This window comes from Epinephelus moara, chromosome 18 (genome assembly GCF_006386435.1).
Source record: "Epinephelus moara isolate mb chromosome 18, YSFRI_EMoa_1.0, whole genome shotgun sequence".
Taxonomy (NCBI): domain Eukaryota; kingdom Metazoa; phylum Chordata; class Actinopteri; order Perciformes; family Serranidae; genus Epinephelus; species Epinephelus moara.
In genome coordinates this window covers 19552058-19571047 of record NC_065523.1, presented here as the reverse complement: position 1 = coordinate 19571047, position 18990 = coordinate 19552058, and the positions used below count along the sequence as shown (strand labels likewise).

Here is an 18990-nt window from a genome sequence, read left to right as displayed (position 1 = left end):
GCAAACATATCTGGATTTAAAAAAGTGTTGATGAGGGAATTGGAAGTCCAATCTTCCTGATCACGGCAGGTGTGTTTGGAGTTGTAGCTGTAGGTGGGGCAACGTAGATTTTTATGACCCCACCTACGCCTCTCCAAATCTCTACCCTGCCTCCTTGTGCCTGTCTTGTCTTTCTCCATTTCTCTCTGAGTGTGTCCGACCTGGCAAGCTTCCTTCTCTCTTTGTTCCACAGTGACAGTCCTGATGGCAAATTGATTTCGACTGTGTGAGAACAGACATACAGACAGACACAGACAGCTCCGGATAGCACAGGGGCCTCTTCCTCCCCATCTTTTCCCTCCTCTTAGCCTCCCCCCCTCCTGTCCACTTATCTCCACCTCTCCTCCTCTGCCTCCACACACACCCCTTCTCCAAGTGGAAGAGGCCAGTTTCATCCCTCCTTTCTGTCCTCTCTTCCTCCTCGGGTCCCTCCTTTCCTCCTTCCGTCCGTCCTGGGTGCTGCTGCTGGCGGTGTCGGTGTGGACAGTAGCGGTTGGTGGGTGGAGGATTGCATTGAGCGAGAGAGCCAGAGCGGGGCCTACCTGCTCGGCATGCAGCGATATGGACTCTGAATACTATCTCTGATCACAGTCCACCATCACGGACTGATCTCTCAAGAGACTGCCTTTGCTACTGCTTGTCTTTTCATGCATGTACATGGTTGTGTCATTTTGTCAAACTGAAGGACATGTTCATGTACTGTACAAGTGCCAAAAGACTTCAATGTCGTTGTACTAAAAGCCACCGGCTGAATGGCCTTTTTAAGCACACGTGGGCCCAGTATTATCGAGTTCCCACCCAACACACACATGCTCAAAAAAAAAAAAAAAAAGCTTTGTTCCAAGTAAGGCTGTGCAGCAGATTACTATGTTTCTGTTCTGAGAGATCCCGTAGGTCGCGCTGTGCTTCCTTGTGTCAGTGCTATAGACTTGATTTCCCGTCCAGAGGGTGTGTGTCATATTTGCCTTACTTTGCTTCTTTTGTTTTTTCTATTAAACACTATGTGCAATGGAGCAAATTTTCAAATTGAGCTTCAAGAATATACAGTATATATATATCTATACATATATATAAATTGTTTCCGTCAGTCCACCAGATTGCACTGTATCATGATCATTGCAAAAAAAAAAAAACATTACACAATTAAACTTTCCACCATCAGCCCCACAGAAACTTGTCTTTTTGCCGCCAGACTTGTCGCTAAAAATGGGGGAAAAAATGTCCGATTACCTTCAGTTTGATCTTATTTCTGAAGCTACAGTGAGTTTGAAAGGGGTTCTTTGATCATCTGTCGAGTATCCTCAATTAACGGCTGTGAATTAGTTTTTAGGTTAAATGACAAACCACGGCTTTTGCAGCTCTCAGTGTTATTTATGATTGTATTCCCTGAGTGGCTATGTAGTTTTTTGGTCTTTTCTTTTAAAAAAAAACAAAAAACATTATTGTCCTTGTAAAAACAAACAAACCAACAAAAAAAAAAAAAGATTTCAAGAAACATTGAGAAACTACTGATTAGTTGAAGTGTTTATCTTATGCATGCTGTGGAGGGAAACCAGAAAATGTGATACTACAAATTGACCTTGAATGTATGGTGACTTTTTACAAAGGTATTCTAAATAAAACATATCTCTATATATTAATAAACAGTCTGGTCTGACGAGAAATCTTTTCTGTCACTGTCGATGGCGTTTTCAGTTTTGTTTAACCTTTTTTTTGTGTCTTAAATGTTTCAGTTAATTCCTATTTTTAAAAACCTGCCACCCTGATGTGAATCATTTCAGGCCACAGCTGTGTCCCAAGCATGCAGTTTCATCCTAACCCCTCCCCCAGGAACACCCATAGCATCCGTGGTGCACTCTGTGTCACTTAAAAAAAGACTGTGTGTATGTGGTGTGTACAGTGTGTGTATTGTGAGTGTCTGAACTTTGCCTGCTTATCTTTTGGTTGTATGTCATGTATTTTTGGCTTGTGTTTGAGTTGTATTTGGGTGACAGAATTTGGGTGATAGACAGCCTGTTGATTGCATTGCACTTGCAGTAATGTCCAAGGCCAGCTGCAGACACACCCCCCCCCCCCCTCTGAGTTTAGCAGCATACAGTAATACAGCATGTTGAGCATGAAGTGTGTACTTTTGTTTCCCATCCCTCATTTCAGTTACGGTTAATATTATTATCAACCCTATGGTACGTTCATCTTGCACCAGACTAACCAGCAGTGTCGTTACAAAATGTCAGCCATGCATGATCTGAGAGATGAGCCATTCAAACCCAAAGGTTCTCTTTACCTTCCAGTTTGGGTCCAGAATTGTCCCGGTTCTGAGGGAACAGGACCTCCGTAAGTCACCAGCCTCCATTGCCCTTTCAGCCAATCACTTTTTTTTTTACCCTCTCTCTATTACTGCCTGGTTCTCTCCCTCTCTCTCTCTCTCTCTCTCTCTCTCTCTGCTGTCATTGGCTGTCTGGCTGCAGTAGGAAGCTGGGAATCACTGGTCTTTTCTGTCCTCTGGCCCTCGTGGACGTGGCAGCGTTTGGTTCTGTCAGTCCAGAAGGCTTTGGGTTGTAAAAGAATTCCTTTTTTTTTTTTTTTAATGTGTGTATGACAGTATCAAACAGAGAAGACTAACCCTGCACGCATGCCTAATGCAAGCTGTTTTTGTTCCTTTTGTTTCCACCATGTTTTACTTGAGTTTTCTCATTACATGCTTGCTACAACTCACAGTAGATACTCACTGTAAGGAAGAAAAAAAAAAAGCTACGGGAAGGCAGATTTCTTTGGGTGTGGTTACATAGCTGACCATGTAGCTCTCTCTAAGCTTTGTCATGTGTTCAACCTAACTGTCACTGTTCCTTGTCTCACCCCTCCTCTCCCCACAGTGACCGTACCCTGGAGGTCTACCTCCGGCCCAACTTCACTGATGACCGATCTGCGCCCATCTTCTACTAGCGGCCTGCTGCCCCCCCTCCTTTTGTCCACTAATGGGCCCTTTTTTTTTAAAGGGGATAGAGAGTGTTTGAGTTGTGTGATGTTATCACAGGAGGGGCCCTGTAGTGGGTTACACTGCTAATTTAGGTTCTTTGCCGTGGAAATTCACCCGCAGAATTTCCAGTTAATCCTTGTGATTTTTTTTTTTAATCTCAAACGCTTCCACAAACATTGAATGTCTCAGCCTGAACATTCAATCGCAAGTGTGAGAATAGATTTTATTAGTTATTTAGAATCGCTCCAGTTGTGGATAAGGTATGGCTAATAGGTTTTTACTAGTAATGCAGTCACATTATTATTTATCTGCACTTCTACTATGGGATGTTTTTTTGTTCCTCAACACTATACACTGTAAATTTCATTTGAGGATTATTTGCATTAATGAGCAGTGGAGGCACACTCTGCATTAGTTCTTTAAACGAGGCTTGAGGGGGATTAAGATTGTCTAACAGTTTTCAGTGCATCACTGTAATACGCACATTGAAGTGTTGATCAGATATCAGATAGCTAGAACCGGACAGCTGGTGAGTAAAGTACGATTCTGCTTAAAGTATGATTCTGCTTTTTGTTAAGTGATACAGTATAGCACTATATATTTGCTAGTTGTGATACAGTATGCCCATATTTTCAATGTGGGAACTGTGCCTTCTACTTTTTTTTTAACCATATGCTTCATGCGGCATTGACCCAATCATTCTGTAAACTGGTTTGAGGGCATAAGCATCACAGTTCAACTTGTATTTTTTATACTTCTGAAAACATAAGTGGGATTATTTCCCTTTTTGTTTTGTTTGCTTGTAATGTCAGAATTTTTTTTGTTTTGTTGATTTTTTGATTTTTTTTTTTGCTTTGTGAGCTCCAGTACAGTGCATTCATCCAAACTGGTACAAGAATATTTTCGCTATTCTTTCCTTCTCTTTAAATTTCAGTAATATCTAAGCTGCCAGATAGCCAAGAGATGAAATACAGTGCATACATAAAGGGTCTTTTTAAAATATATATATATATCTTTAGCTTTGAGGGAGTGGTAGCTTATCAGATAATGTACAGTATTATCATAGCTTTTGATCATTCTCAGTATTAGACACTCATCGGGGAGAAGAGCTTAGAGCGGANCTTTTTTTTTTTTTTTAATGTGTGTATGACAGTATCAAACAGAGAAGACTAACCCTGCACGCATGCCTAATGCAAGCTGTTTTTGTTCCTTTTGTTTCCACCATGTTTTACTTGAGTTTTCTCATTACATGCTTGCTACAACTCACAGTAGATACTCACTGTAAGGAAGAAAAAAAAAAAGCTACGGGAAGGCAGATTTCTTTGGGTGTGGTTACATAGCTGACCATGTAGCTCTCTCTAAGCTTTGTCATGTGTTCAACCTAACTGTCACTGTTCCTTGTCTCACCCCTCCTCTCCCCACAGTGACCGTACCCTGGAGGTCTACCTCCGGCCCAACTTCACTGATGACCGATCTGCGCCCATCTTCTACTAGCGGCCTGCTGCCCCCCCCTCCTTTTGTCCACTAATGGGCCCTTTTTTTTTTAAAGGGGATAGAGAGTGTTTGAGTTGTGTGATGTTATCACAGGAGGGGCCCTGTAGTGGGTTACACTGCTAATTTAGGTTCTTTGCCGTGGAAATTCACCCGCAGAATTTCCAGTTAATCCTTGTGATTTTTTTTTTTAATCTCAAACGCTTCCACAAACATTGAATGTCTCAGCCTGAACATTCAATCGCAAGTGTGAGAATAGATTTTATTAGTTATTTAGAATCGCTCCAGTTGTGGATAAGGTATGGCTAATAGGTTTTTACTAGTAATGCAGTCACATTATTATTTATCTGCACTTCTACTATGGGATGTTTTTTTGTTCCTCAACACTATACACTGTAAATTTCATTTGAGGATTATTTGCATTAATGAGCAGTGGAGGCACACTCTGCATTAGTTCTTTAAACGAGGCTTGAGGGGGATTAAGATTGTCTAACAGTTTTCAGTGCATCACTGTAATACGCACATTGAAGTGTTGATCAGATATCAGATAGCTAGAACCGGACAGCTGGTGAGTAAAGTACGATTCTGCTTAAAGTATGATTCTGCTTTTTGTTAAGTGATACAGTATAGCACTATATATTTGCTAGTTGTGATACAGTATGCCCATATTTTCAATGTGGGAACTGTGCCTTCTACTTTTTTTTTAACCATATGCTTCATGCGGCATTGACCCAATCATTCTGTAAACTGGTTTGAGGGCATAAGCATCACAGTTCAACTTGTATTTTTTATACTTCTGAAAACATAAGTGGGATTATTTCCCTTTTTGTTTTGTTTGCTTGTAATGTCAGAATTTTTTTTGTTTTGTTGATTTTTTGATTTTTTTTTTTGCTTTGTGAGCTCCAGTACAGTGCATTCATCCAAACTGGTACAAGAATATTTTCGCTATTCTTTCCTTCTCTTTAAATTTCAGTAATATCTAAGCTGCCAGATAGCCAAGAGATGAAATACAGTGCATACATAAAGGGTCTTTTTAAAATATATATATATATCTTTAGCTTTGAGGGAGTGGTAGCTTATCAGATAATGTACAGTATTATCATAGCTTTTGATCATTCTCAGTATTAGACACTCATCGGGGAGAAGAGCTTAGAGCGGAGGCGTTTATCTACGGTATGATGTGTGGGAATTGAAGTGGAACTGCATGTGATGAAAAAGCAATAACGTGTACGGTTGTGTGAATGAGCTAAAATGCCTCTTCGACTGCGAGAAATCATCGTGATAAGTCAGTTTTTCCATGGATGAGTCCTTTACACTGAGTAACATGATCAGGCTTTTATTACACAGCTCATTTGGGCAGCGAGTTTCAAATGCTTTTTTTTTTTTTTACTTTTATATAGCTTTCATTGTGTCCATTTCTCACTCTTGTCCCTGTTTGTATTATATCTGTACTGTACAGAAAGTGCATATAAATTATCTTGTCCAATAAATCTAAATGGGCAGAAACGTCATTCTTTTATGTGTCGTGTTGTGTCGTGTTTTCATGTGTTCTTGTTTTGTAGGAAAACGCACTCCTTCCACATCGACGCAGATAAATACATCACAGACACAAGAAGGGAAAAAAAAGTATTTGGATTTATTTGTTTGGGATAGTACAATAGCAATGAGTGAGGAGGGGGGGATGGAAACAGCAATGATGTTACTACCGGTGCACAGAACAACCCACCTCACCTTCTCCAAAGGTGTCTGCCACTTTAGCCAATAGGCTTTGTAATATCTCTTTGGCAAATTTTAGAGACCGTCATCCTGGATTGCATCTTTTCAAATCGTACAAAAATACTAGCGACGTTTTCTCTTCTTGCAGAACTTAAAAGGCAAGGTGAGAGGAAACTGAATTGGCACTTTGAGCTACAGAAGGATAGAGACAGGGAGGCAGCTGTCTGTACAGCAGTAGTAATTCAAGTCAAGCTACCTGCTACATGTTGATAAAACATTCATACAATATGTGAGATATGTCATAGTTTTGAATGTCTCTTTTTTTGTACACCTCAGACCCTGGGCATTCAGCACAAATGCAATAAAATGCATCATGTATGAGACTATGGACAATACGTAGATGTAGAAAAGATGCATAAAGATGACATTCGACATTTATGACTGGCATACCGACATGACACCGCTCAGCTGTGTTGCAACACGGCTCCATCCCTTTGGTGTCACTCTATTGCTGATGAAATGTCATATAAACAAAGCTAAAATGCCACAAAATAAAGTGAACCTGTAGCTGGCACTGTGGACACAAACAAGGAACCTCACATGTTTAGCTATTTCATTCCAGGATGGGGAGATGAAGAGCAACAGAGCCATCACTTCTACAAATAAAGACCCAGTTTGGCTATACAAAGTGCTTCAGACAGATATGGTAGAAATATACTGTAGGTCATCATAAACCAGAGTGAGTGGTGGTGACAATTAGGGAGCGACAACACCTTGATTTCTTTTATTATGTTTCTATTAACACACTGAATCCACCACCAATATGATTTGGATATGACTTGGATTAAGGGACAAAATAAGTTTCAGCACCTCCGTCTTCAAATACCATCACCACCACCCACGGCTGTTAAATAAAAAGTCTGATTTTGTGTTTGGAAACCCACCACAAATATAGTCGAGCATTGTTCTCTGGCTCCAGCAATGAGAGCTGCAACAGTCTTTAAAAATGCCAGATCAATGGTTAGCAGATGGACCAAGGCAGCCAATGAGGGGAGCAGCTATGCTTTTTTTATTCATCTTTTTTTTATCCATTTTCTTTTAAATTCACAAAATAAATTACCTGTAAAGTAGGGCTGCACAACGAATCGTCTTTTTTTCCCATCATAATGTCAACTTCTGTGATGAACACATCCTGAAAGACTGCAATATTGCACTTTGAATAGAGTAACAAAGTATTAAATGACTTTCTGTCTTTGGGTCATATTCTGATACACACCATGCTGTTAACTCTCTGGCCAATCAGACAATCCTCGCCTTTAGGCATTGTCTGATTGGTCAGAATTTGTACGCATGCACTTGAGGTTTATCGAACCAGTGCTGCCGTACCATTCTACATGGTTGGAGAAAAGTGCGACAAGCTGAGTGCAGACAAAGTGCGAATGCGGAAGAGTAACTAAAAAAATAGCACATCAGCCATCTGGCAATATTTGGATACAGGAGAGACGACGTGGCACAGGTACTGTGCAAGTCCAAGTCAAGAGCTGAACACAGTTTTATATCTGTTTATTCATCGCAATATTCAACGTTATCACATATTTACCTCATTGTGCAGCCCTACTGTGAGGTCAACAACAAAAACCAATGCTGCACTGAGCAAAGATCGTCATATACTGTATTTTAAACTAATATTCTGATGATTTCTATCTCTGCAAACAATATGATCTGATTTTATATTCACTCTCCAGGTTGCCTTACCAGCAGCTATTTCTTTCTTCACAAAATAATATTAAAAAAAGGTGCAAATCATTGAGGGTCTTTCACTACAATATGAGGCACTGTCTCATAAAGGGTCACCAGGGTCAGATGACCCAAACGTTGATAAAAATAAAACTCTGTAAAACATCTAGATATAATAATAATGCTGCTTTTCTGTGTTGAGAAGGACCAGGACTCATCCTCCTCCAGTCAGGTCCACGGTGGGGAACTCAGTCTTGTGGGTTATCTTCACTGTTCCCTGTTGGGAAATAATTGATTGAAAATAAGTGTTGCAGCTTTAATTTTAAGACAGATAATCATACATCTTACAGTGATACTCCACTCACAACCAAGTTTTTGTGTCAAATACTTACCTGCTTGTAGGTTTGAAAGATTAGAAGTTTGAATAATGAAAATGCAATAGATTCCAATCGAGACATGTTTTAACAGCAGGAAGAAAAATCATAACTTTTGTAACTCCTCCAGTCAGCATCTTTTGATTCACTGTGCTGCAATCTTTCAAATATTTATCAAAATATATCTTAATAAACTTATTATGCTTTGTGTCATATGTGTTATGTTGTTTGTTTACAAAACAAAGTTTTCATGTCGCACAAAAGCTACAAAAAAAAGGAGGACAAACCTATAGAGGGCTGCTCTTTCACACTAAAAGGTTTGTTGGTGGAGTTCCACAAAGACAATATGAGCACCAAATTTTAGACTTTTTTTTTTTTTATTTACTCCAAGTGGAATTCCATTTCAGTCAGGAAACCTTTAGTCAAAGAAAACTTTATTTGCATTTGCAGTGTTNAAAAGCTACAAAAAAAAGGAGGACAAACCTATAGAGGGCTGCTCTTTCACACTAAAAGGTTTGTTGGTGGAGTTCCACAAAGACAATATGAGCACCAAATTTTAGACTTTTTTTTTTTTTTTATTTACTCCAAGTGGAATTCCATTTCAGTCAGGAAACCTTTAGTCAAAGAAAACTTTATTTGCATTTGCAGTGTTATATTTGGTGGTATGGCTCTGTTCTGGGGCCTCTCTGCCTTTCCTTGGGCCTACGCAGAAAGCCTGAGGTAGAGGCAAACCCTTCTGCCCTTCCATGCGCCTACATGGAAACCCTAAGCCAGGGAGAGCAGCAGCAGAGACCCCCAGAAACAGAACAGAGCAGCAGCAATGACAAACAGAAATGACACTGATAAGTCAGACACAGCATGGAAAGGAGGAGCTGGGATGGAGGTGGGTTGCAAAGCAGCTTGCAGAGGAAGCAGCAACAGTAGGCAGGCCAAAGCAGTTTAAATAGGGCACTGTGAATAAGATTTGCCAGTTGGTTACATGCAAATGAATAATGTGATCTATCACTTGACTCCCTTCCATCAGTCAGTTGCTCCATCAGTTGATCGGGCTGTTTGGGATCAGCTGATGTAGCTGGGATGTGAGCTGAGCTGCCCAAGCTAACACTATGCTCAGTTTTGTCAACTAAGTATTGTCAGTGTTATTATCAGTCTTTTTCTTTTTTTTTTTAGAAAAAATAAAAGGAAGAAACAAAAGTTTGGGGGTAAATATCCATGTGGGGAATGACGAAGAAGTACAAACACTTGTAGCTTATAATGGACACAGGTGTTGTTAGCAGTGGCATTGCAGGGTCAGAGCCACACCAGCGTCTAACCAGACAGAAGTGATATCAGCAGGTACCTTTACATGCTGTTACAGCTAATTAGCTTTCTACCCTCTAATCCGATGTTAGCAGTGCACTTTTCCCCACCAAGCTAAGGTGAAGGGCAAGACTTGTATCCATGTTTGCTAATTTAGATAAGAAGACTTAAGCAGGAAAGCTGATGTGGGTTATTGTCCAAAGACTGCAGCTCTTGTGTTGTTTAGCAGGCAGCTGTGTGGTTGTTGTCTGTGTAACTATCTATGATAGGACAGTAGCATTACTGCTTTATACAAATATAATTTAAGATAAGGTAATCTGGAAAAAAAAAATCTCTTTTGGTTTCAAACATGCAATTTAATTTCAGTTGGACTTAAAAAAATATTGGGTGGTTGCGAATTTGAGATTTCAGAGGTTGTCTTATTTTCAGAGCAAATAAATGAACATTACACAACATTCAAATACAGACCTGTTGCTGAGCCCAGGTGGGGGTCGGAGACATGTGTGATAGAGAATCGTGAGACCATAAAACGGTTAAGTGCTACAGCTGCAGGTTTAGGAGCCTCGGGACTGTTGGAGGTGGATGTTGGTGAGGACTGGGGCTCAGGGATGGTGTCAGGTGAGGACGGGTGGGGTTCGAACGAGAGGTCATCTTCCCATTCATAACACCCACCTGAGTGCACACAGACAAGTCGCAATTCATTATTGTGTACAATCCAGGATAAATCAACTGGGATTATTCTGAGTAGCATTTTGTGTTCACCCTCTTCTGAGTTGTTCCCCTCTGTTTCTTTAGAAACACAGAATGTTTCGCAGGATTGAGCTTCAAGTTCAGGGTCAGGCTGCAGCTGGTGGTCAGGGTTTTTTTCTTCTGGAGATTCTTGCCCACTGGACTCTGTTCCTGTGGAGAAGGCGAAGTCAGCCAGCTCTCCTGTGGGGCTCTCCTGGAAACCATAAACAAAAAGATCACACTCATACTCCTAAGTAATGAAGTAATTTACTCAACAATACACATTGAACAACTTTGACCTTTTAATGTGTCGTACCTGGTCAAAAAGGAACACTGTAACATCATCAAAAAAGGACACCGCTTTTTTCTTCCTCTCCAACTCGTCGCAGAAGGACTGGGTGAGCAGCGTGGGCATCTTCAGAAGGCTGCGAAGGTGTCTGGCCCTGCTGCAGTCGCTTACCACCACTGGCACTGAGCTGAAATCCTCCTCACTCTCCTCGCTGTCTTCATCTTGGATGTTGTAGGTCCTCAACTCTTCATCAGACTCGCTGTCATCTGAGTCATCCTCATCCTCCGCCTCCTCCAGCGGAGCTCTTACGTTCTCTCCGCACAGCTCCAACAATGACGAGGAAGAGGACAGGTCGACAGGACCGTTGGACTCTTCACACAGGCTGTCCTGTGAGTCACATTCCTCTGCGTCTATGTCCTCAAAGTCCTCTTCGTTTATTCTCGCGCCCTCTCTTCTTTCCTCCGTCTCCTCCTTGATGTGATTGAATTCAGGCAGCTCCTCCTCTGTGGATCCTTCACTGTTTTCATTTTCTTTGGGAGCCTCATCTCTGTAGTCAGTTATGGTTGAGTCAGAATGCAAAGATGGGACAGGGGAACAATCTTCTGCTCCTCCGTTTCCGTCCTCATGGTTTCCTGAGGCCTCCTGGACAGTGGAAGAGGCTTCTGACCCAATAGAGGAGCTGAGCTCTGAGGACGGGTCCTCTCCTGAGTGCTCGGTCTCCAACCCGAGATCGTCATCATTTGCAGGGGCAGACTCTTTAGTCAGGCAGCCGCCCATCTGAGGAGGAAACGGTGACAGCATGGACAACCCAGGGGTGGGAAGAGGATGGTGTGAACTAGGGTCAGCCTCTGAGAGATTCACCAAAACACAACTTTTGACGTGTCTCAGATTTGTTAAATGTTCCTCGTTGCTGAATTGCATTTTGACAGGATCGTCATCTCTGAAAGAGCTCAATTTCTCAGCAAGAAAGCTGCGGTTATTTGGACCTGAAAAGAACTTACTGCCTTCCTCTTGAGGACTCCTCTCATTTTCAGCATCATAGTCAGAGAAATAGGCTGAGTCCCTGTATGGGTTCTTATCAGTCAGGCCCTTTAACTGTAGCTCTGATGTGCTTGTCGAAGTGCAGATACCTTGGCCCAAACCAACCTGCAGAACTAGTTCAGGTTCTCCACCCAGCCTAGGGCTCCTCTCCCCAGCCCGGGGATCTCCAAGCTCCTTGAAGAGAAACTCTGGAGATTCATTGTTCTCTGTGTCATAGCCACTGTCCAGGGATTTTGGTAGGACGGGGGTATTGAAGGGATCAGGACTGAAAGCCTGATCACAGGGGCTTGCCATCGATGAGGACAGATTAAGGGTATCTACAGAGTCAGGAGTTCCCTCTGGATGCTTCAATGGGCTCAACTCTTCCTCCTCTACCTCAGCAAAGTCCAGGTTGAAGTCGGCAAAGATCCCTGACGTAATATCTGTGATATCGTCATCGTCATCTTCACTGTAGTCACCAAGCTCAACCAAGCTAACGCTAGAGTCTCTGACCCCGACTCCACTGTCCAATGCTCTGCTACTTTCTGATGTCTCTGAATAGTTTATCCTCTTGTCTCCCAGACCAACTGAGATTCCTGTTGAAACCCCCTCCCACATATTCCCTCGCTGCTTGTCTGACAAGCCTCCTGTTTGACCAGTCTGAGGTTCCTTGAAAGAGGATGGGGACTTTATATAGCTCGCCTCAGGTATCATCTTAGGCTCAGAGAACAGTCTCTCTCCATTAAGCAACAATTGCTTTTCATATTTCCCCTCCATTTTTCCACCCTCTGTACCTCTGGCATTAGTGCTTAAGCTGGTAAGAGAATCAGTACTTCTTAGATTTTCAGTAGTTAAGTTCCTTTCCACTTGAGAAGCAGCATCCTCCCTTTCTTTGTGACACAAGTGAATGTATGAACCTAATTCAGTGGGCTTGCTAGCAGCATTACAACCAGAGTCTCCTCCGTCTGCCTCCAAGGTGCCACTAGACCTAGAGCTGTGGAAGGTTCTTGTGGTGGCCTTGGTTAAAGACCATAAATCTGTTGTGTTAGAGTGAGTAGTATATTGAAGGTCCAGATAGCCATCATGTCCACTGCCTGTCTGCCTGCTGTCAAAGCTCAGGCTATTATTGTTTGCTGAATGGTTTGAGGTCCAATTAGTGGCTTCTCCCTCAGAGAAAAGGTCATCCTCAATGTCATCGCCTCTCTGCTGGCCTACCAGCAGGCCGTCGTCTGTCCCTACATCAATGCTAATGTGGTTAACAATGGGTAATGTCTTTCTGAGGGGACCCATCATATTATGGCAGCTTTCATTAACGGTGCTACGACCTGTGCTCGCTTCAAGGTAGGGATCACAGAATCCTAAGCTAGGGCTGCTGACTGCTTGTGACAAACTGCGTGGGTTTTCTAAACGCCCTACTGGATGGACAAGATTTGATCTGGACTCTGGTGATGTATCCAGTTCAGACAGACATGATTGGCGTGCCTTGTATGCTGATGACTGTTCACAGTAGAGCATGTCATCCTGACTGGATGAGAAGCAGTTGTGTGAGTGGCTTGGCTTCACAGGGCTGGTGCTGGATGACTGTCTCAGCAGTGGCTCCATGGTCAGTTGGACAGTGGGGCTTGAATCAGAGTCATAGGCAGTAGACTTGTTGTCAGTTGACCAGTAAGCACTGGGCTGTGCCATGGACGAACCAGTCCGACTCTCAGACGACAACCTGCTGCCGCTGGCCTCCAGTCCTGGGCTGTAGTCCACCACGCTGTCATCCAGGTTAATGTTACACTCTACTGGCTCCTCTATGCGAATGTAGTACTCGCTGCTGACTGAGGGGCTGTGGGCACTCAACACTGGGACCACACCCGGGTGTTCTGGTTCATAGTAGGATGGAGATATGCCTGAGGTCAGGCTGTCAGTCTTGCATCCCCCTGAGGTGCTTCCTTTACTTGAGTAGTAGATATCCTGGTAATATGGATTGCCCTGGCCTAGCGGCCCGCTGGTAGAGGAGGAGCAGTAGGGCTGCTCAGCTCGGGCCTGCTCCCACTTGTACTCAAAGTTAAGACCGTGGCTGGTCTCTGTGACGGTAAGCAGGTCGTCCCCTGTGTCAGAGTGGAAGCTGTCGGAGAAGTGCTCCAGCAGGGGGAAGGAGGACGAGGCAGAGGAAGCCAGCTCCACTGCCTGAGTTTGGTCTGGACTAGGGACATCAGCTGAGGCGGGCGTAGGGGTCAGGACTAGGGCTGTGGATGTAGCTGTGTGGGAGGTACTGCCAAGCAGGTTGGGTCTCAAGGCATTCCAACGTTGTTCGAAGTCTTCCTCGGCCTCACTGGAGCCTTTGGCACACAAGTATGTAACCAGAAGGTGGACTTCCTCACTGCTGGGTCTCAGCTCTGGCTGCAGCCAGCAGAACTGCATCACCTCATACCTGAAATGAAATAGAGGAAAGAATCAGAGGCAAAAGAGAGTTATAATTGTGTTACCCTATTTCCGTGTGCAACTCAGTTAGCCCAGAAAAACAAATTAATATGTTTAAAATATTGATTTTTACAGGAGAGAAATCGGCAAAAGTTAAACAATTGATTCTAGACTTACAACAAGGCAATATGAAAGACGTATAGTATATGAAGGAGGTGCAGTGCAGATGCTGACATGGTTAAAAGATGTTTACATTCCTCTGTGTGTGTGTGTGTGTGTGTGTGTGTGTGTGTGTGTGTGTGTGTGTGTGTGTGTGTGTGTGGCTCCTCAGTGGAGCACATTTAATTTAGTGAAGAACAATTTTGAAAAATAAATAAAAACAATATTTGGCCGGCATCCCAGGTAAAGATGAATGAGGTGATTCAACTCTGGTCGATGCCAAGGGCGATCATAAAGAATAGGGGAAGTATTGATCATCTGCCCTTGCTAGCAAAGAGAAATATTGCTACAGTGGACTGGTGCAGCACCATGAGCAGAAACCGATTTTAAAAACAAGACACACTGACTTGTTAAAAATTAATTGGTCAGTGAGGCCTGAAGGCTATGCAGTGTTTAAAACGTATGTGTTATCAAGATATATAACATTCAGAGTGTTAGACTGTGTATGTGTATGTACAGTATGTCTCCCCGAGTGTGTGGGCACGCGGCTATGTCTCACCAGCGCTCAGCCAGGGGGAATTGAAGCAGGGGCTTTGGTAGTTTGAGCTGCTGTTCCTTCACGGCATATGTCAGCACCTGTCTGTCAGAGTAGTGTCTGTACGGCTGGTTTCCCAGCTCAAATAGCTCCCACACAGTCACCCCCAGTGACCTGGAACGGCAGAGAAATCATTAAGCATGTTCACCACTCATATCCCAGATATGGCCATGTTCCAAACAAGCTGTTCATTTAATCCTCTAACCTTCTTTATGTTATCCACAAGTACATTTGTGCTGTAAACATAAGCTGCGCTTCCACCAAACACTTTCGGTACAGTACCCTTAGAACACCGAACCCATATGAACATGTACCTACTCTAGATCTGTTCAACATTTCCACTGCAGACAGTACTCTTAAATGTAGGCGGGGATGTTACCAGATAGTAACAGACACGTCATCGCTCCATCAAGCTATCACTGTATTTTCTCTTCACAGGCAATGCAGAGGAACATCTACATCTCACTGATCATCCATGGAACGATGTTGCATGTTGACATTTTCAGACCAAAAAAAAAAAGAAGCCTAGCATGTTTACAGTCTCTGTTGCAATCAATGGCATATTTAAAAATGGTGGGTTTGTGCATTGAATGCTTGTATAGCAAGAGTGACAATTTTCTCTTGACCAATCAACAGACTGCAGTGTTTCTAGCTCCACCCTTTTAGTATCAGATCAGTGTGACAAGCACCTCAGTGGAGGGGACGGTATGGTGTGGTTTTATTGGTACCATCCTGAACTTTTGATGAGGGAAAAGCAAATACAACTGTTGTAATGTGTAACAAACTGAACCGAACCGGACTGCTTGGTGGAAATGAAGCTATATATAGTTTCACAATAAAAGATCACAGGAAATCATACAAAGCAGAGCATCCAGGGTAACATTCTAGAAATATAGTCTGTGTTAAATCAGAGTTTGAGCATTTTCTTCCTATTTTTATACACACACAAAAAAATGTTAAACCATTTCTATAATTCGATGCAGGTGGTGATGTTATTGCACTGTTGTCTTATTAAACCTGCAATAATATCCTGTTTAAGTATCTTACCATATATTGCTGGATTTTGTTTGGTCAACGATAAGCAGGTTTCCGTGGACCTCGTCTATGAGCTCAGGTGCAATCCAGCGCAGGGGCACCCAAATCTGGTCTTGTGTCACATAATAGTCATCCTACAGAAACAACAACAACAACAAACACCTTCTTTAGTGCTGGTAGAGCAATAAGGTAAAAAGCAATCTAAATATGGCATTAACAAAAGACAGTCTGACCTTGTATCGGCTGTGGGAGAGGCCATAGTCTCCGATCTTAACTGACATTTCTGAAGTTAGCAGGCAGTTTCGCAAGGCCAGGTCACTGTCAAAACAGAGGAGACTGTCATCTTATACAGTAAAGCCGCACTGCATAAACATACCCATATTCATTTATCTTCTTTAGAGGCCCCAAAAACCTTTTTTCAATCTGAATCTGCCAAAAAACACTAGTTTTCTGTAGCTCTGTTTTGACTTTAACATTGGTTTGAAGTGGGCGGGGCTATGCTGGAAAAAAGGTGATGTCACGTACTTCCATTTACCAATTGTAATTCAGCAACATCTGAAGCAAAATGTGACGACATTTTTGGAATTGTTTGTTTATTTTGCCAGGCCACTCAGTCAAACTTGATCAAACCACACAAGCCTGAGTTTGTGAGAGTTATTTATTCATAAACATTAAATGTTACAGTATAGATATAAACCAGGTTTTCAGGGGATTTAAATTATTGCTAATACTTTAAAGTTTTTAATCCCATGTCAGTATATCATGGGAAGTTTCCTTTAGTTGTACATGCATATCAGTGTTATATAACATATTACATGTGACATATTGTCAATGAATTTGTCTCACATCTTTATGATCATCCTAATTAGCCACAGCATTAAATAAATCACATAATGTGCAATATCATGCACTGTTTCTTCTCACCTGAACATGTAAAGACTAAACTAAGTCACTTTGTTTAATCTCACCTCCTCCACAAACAGTCAGCTCTTTCGCCTGGCAGCCACTGATTGGTTGCCATGGCAGCCACCGCATGGCTGAGGCAGAGCGAGAGGGGCTCGCCCCCGGCAACAAAATCACTGATGCTGGAGTTTGTGACAACTACTCAGGCAGCACCAGGATGTTGTTGCAGGGAGAGGCCAGCAGGGGGCGCACGCAGAGCACTCAGGTTCCTTTCTGGGCCATTGCTATTCAGGTTGATGAAGTTAAATAGAGCTGGACTGACTTGACATACTGCACCTGTGTATAAAGTTGTATTTGTGGAGTTGCAGGAGCCCTGAGGCAACGTCACACGCCATTCGCTGGAGGATCAAAGGGTCAGGAGTCTCCGAGTCAGCCACCCGACAACTGCGCAGGTAGCTCTTCAGATCACCCTGAGAGGAGACAGGAAATTAGGTTGTTAGTGGCTCCGACCGAGAAAAGGGAATAATGAGGTATGTGGGACAAACTGAATATACAGAATTTGGTCATTAAAGTGTGTCCCACCAGAGGGCAAAACTCCATGACCAGCAGATAAGGAGTGACCTCTGAGCATTGTGCCAGGCACTGCAGGAGGGCAGGGTGCTGGAGGGTTCTGGCAGAGGAAACATGATTTAGGTATGTAAAGAGACTATACATACAACAAATAATCAGATCATAATTTGTACATTGTTTCATTGCTACATGGTGCTATTCATGGGCTGCAGGGCTTTGCTGTGGGATCTCTGATGTCTCAGTGAACTGACCGGTATGGCTGCACCTCCTCCAGGAACTGCATCTGATCCTGGACACTGGCACTGGCCTTCAGCTCCTTTACCACCACCTGGGTGGTGCTGAGGCCCGCATTGACCTCGCCCAGCAGAACCTAAGTAGAATACATAATTTCATATAGGAGTGCAAAGCGTAATTTCCCACAAACACCATTAAGATGCAGTTACAAAGTGAGAAAGTGTGAGAAGAAAAAGTAGATGAGAATGGTGTTACAGCGCCATAAACTGTACGGTATATTGTGAGGAATTTACTGTGACTCCTCTCCTTAACTCAAGTGCCAAAGATTAGCCTCGCTAGAATGAGATCATCATCACATTACCCTCGCATTCCTCACACAGTAGAACCCACATTGTAGCGCAGTTAACAGAGTAAAGACAGAGGCAGTTAAAACAGTTAAAGCAAGTAATGATGAGTGCAAATGTGCTGTCTCTGGACACACAAAAAAACCCCCCACTTGTATGTTTTAAGGACAAAAAAAAAGCATGTTTCACCTTGCCGAACCAGCCATGACCAATCTCCTTTAGATAGAGCAGACTATGGCGGCCAAGGTCTGATGATTTCAGCAGCTGGACTGGAAAGGAAGTGTAAGAAAGACATGAGATTACTTTACGACAGGGGACAAGGAGAGTTGTAGCTGGAAATAAACGATAAAGAGAAAAGAAACATGCAAGATTTCGGAAAAGACAGGTTTTCAATAAGAAAAGTCAACTTAAAAATTAGAATTTTAGGTCTCAAACAGAAATGGAGCCCTACAGCAAAGGGAAACATTACACGGTTAAGAGGAGAACAAATAGCAGCTCCCCCCAGCCAAACAATGAATGTACATTTTCCTAAATAAAAAGACACATCAGCTGAAAAAGAGAGATCGCCTGAAGGCAAAGAAAACCTCACAGCTACAAATACATGGAAGCTACAGCCAGCAAGTTGTACACAAATTCAGATACCTCCATGGATCCTCATAATTCAAGAATGGAGATGATGATGATGATGATGATGAGTGGAAAGATGATGATGACGGAGCAATGGAGCGGCCAGCCACTCTGAGCACCGTGACAGGGACTGAGTCCGAGTCCCAGGCGGGGATGAAATTCTGGTTCAGAGTGTGAGAACCGAGAGCCCGTGGCCCCAGCCCCAACCCCAGGCGTCTTAGCCTCATTGTGTGTATTTGAGAAAGAGTCCATGGTCGCAGTGTGTGTGTGAGAGAGCCTCGGCAGGATTTAACCCTCCGAGCCCTCGCACAGCTGAACAAGCTCACCACGCTGCCTCTCCCAGTCTGCACCCAGCTCATCCTCCAACTGGGACACAGAAAAACACACATACTGTCCTCGTCTGGAGCTCTCCAGCTGTCGAGCAAACACCGAAATCCTCGGTT

General features: G+C 43.0%; 2 protein-coding genes across 7 annotated transcripts in view; one reads left to right on the top strand and one right to left on the bottom strand.

Annotated features, from left to right (window-relative positions):
* baiap2a (BAR/IMD domain containing adaptor protein 2a) overlaps positions 1 to 6004 on the top strand; it is a 93678-nt gene extending 87674 nt beyond the window's left edge. The window contains exons 14-15 of one of the 6 annotated variants that reach the window (XM_050068375.1): positions 2331 to 2373; positions 4441 to 6004. In XM_050068375.1, the coding sequence (XP_049924332.1) occupies positions 2331 to 2358 (28 nt within the window). In that variant the 3' untranslated portion in view covers positions 2359 to 2373; positions 4441 to 6004. The other 5 variants (XM_050068374.1, XM_050068371.1, XM_050068370.1 and 2 more) reach the window with 5 other exon arrangements.
* On the bottom strand, positions 5547 to 18731 carry LOC126404938 (serine/threonine-protein kinase LMTK1-like). Its single transcript, XM_050068368.1, has 12 exons — positions 18563 to 18731; positions 18110 to 18189; positions 17594 to 17712; positions 17355 to 17442; positions 17109 to 17242; positions 16103 to 16187; positions 15882 to 16003; positions 14799 to 14948; positions 10679 to 14090; positions 10396 to 10576; positions 10102 to 10305; positions 5547 to 8237 (listed from the first exon to the last, which is right to left on the bottom strand). Exons 1-12 carry the CDS (start codon positions 18576 to 18578, stop codon positions 8209 to 8211), a joined length of 4620 nt encoding a protein of 1539 aa, XP_049924325.1. The 5' UTR covers positions 18579 to 18731; the 3' UTR covers positions 5547 to 8208.
* Positions 18732 to 18990: the final 259 nt, after the last annotated feature.

Coding starts and splice junctions, on each gene's coding strand:
- LOC126404938 (XM_050068368.1), bottom strand. Junction 17,713..18,109: donor GTCATGGCTGGTTCGGCAAG/GTGAAACATGCT, acceptor TATTCTACTTAG/GTTCTGCTGGGCGAGGTCAA. Junction 10,577..10,678: donor CAGTGTTCCTTTTTGACCAG/GTACGACACATT, acceptor TATGGTTTCCAG/GAGAGCCCCACAGGAGAGCT.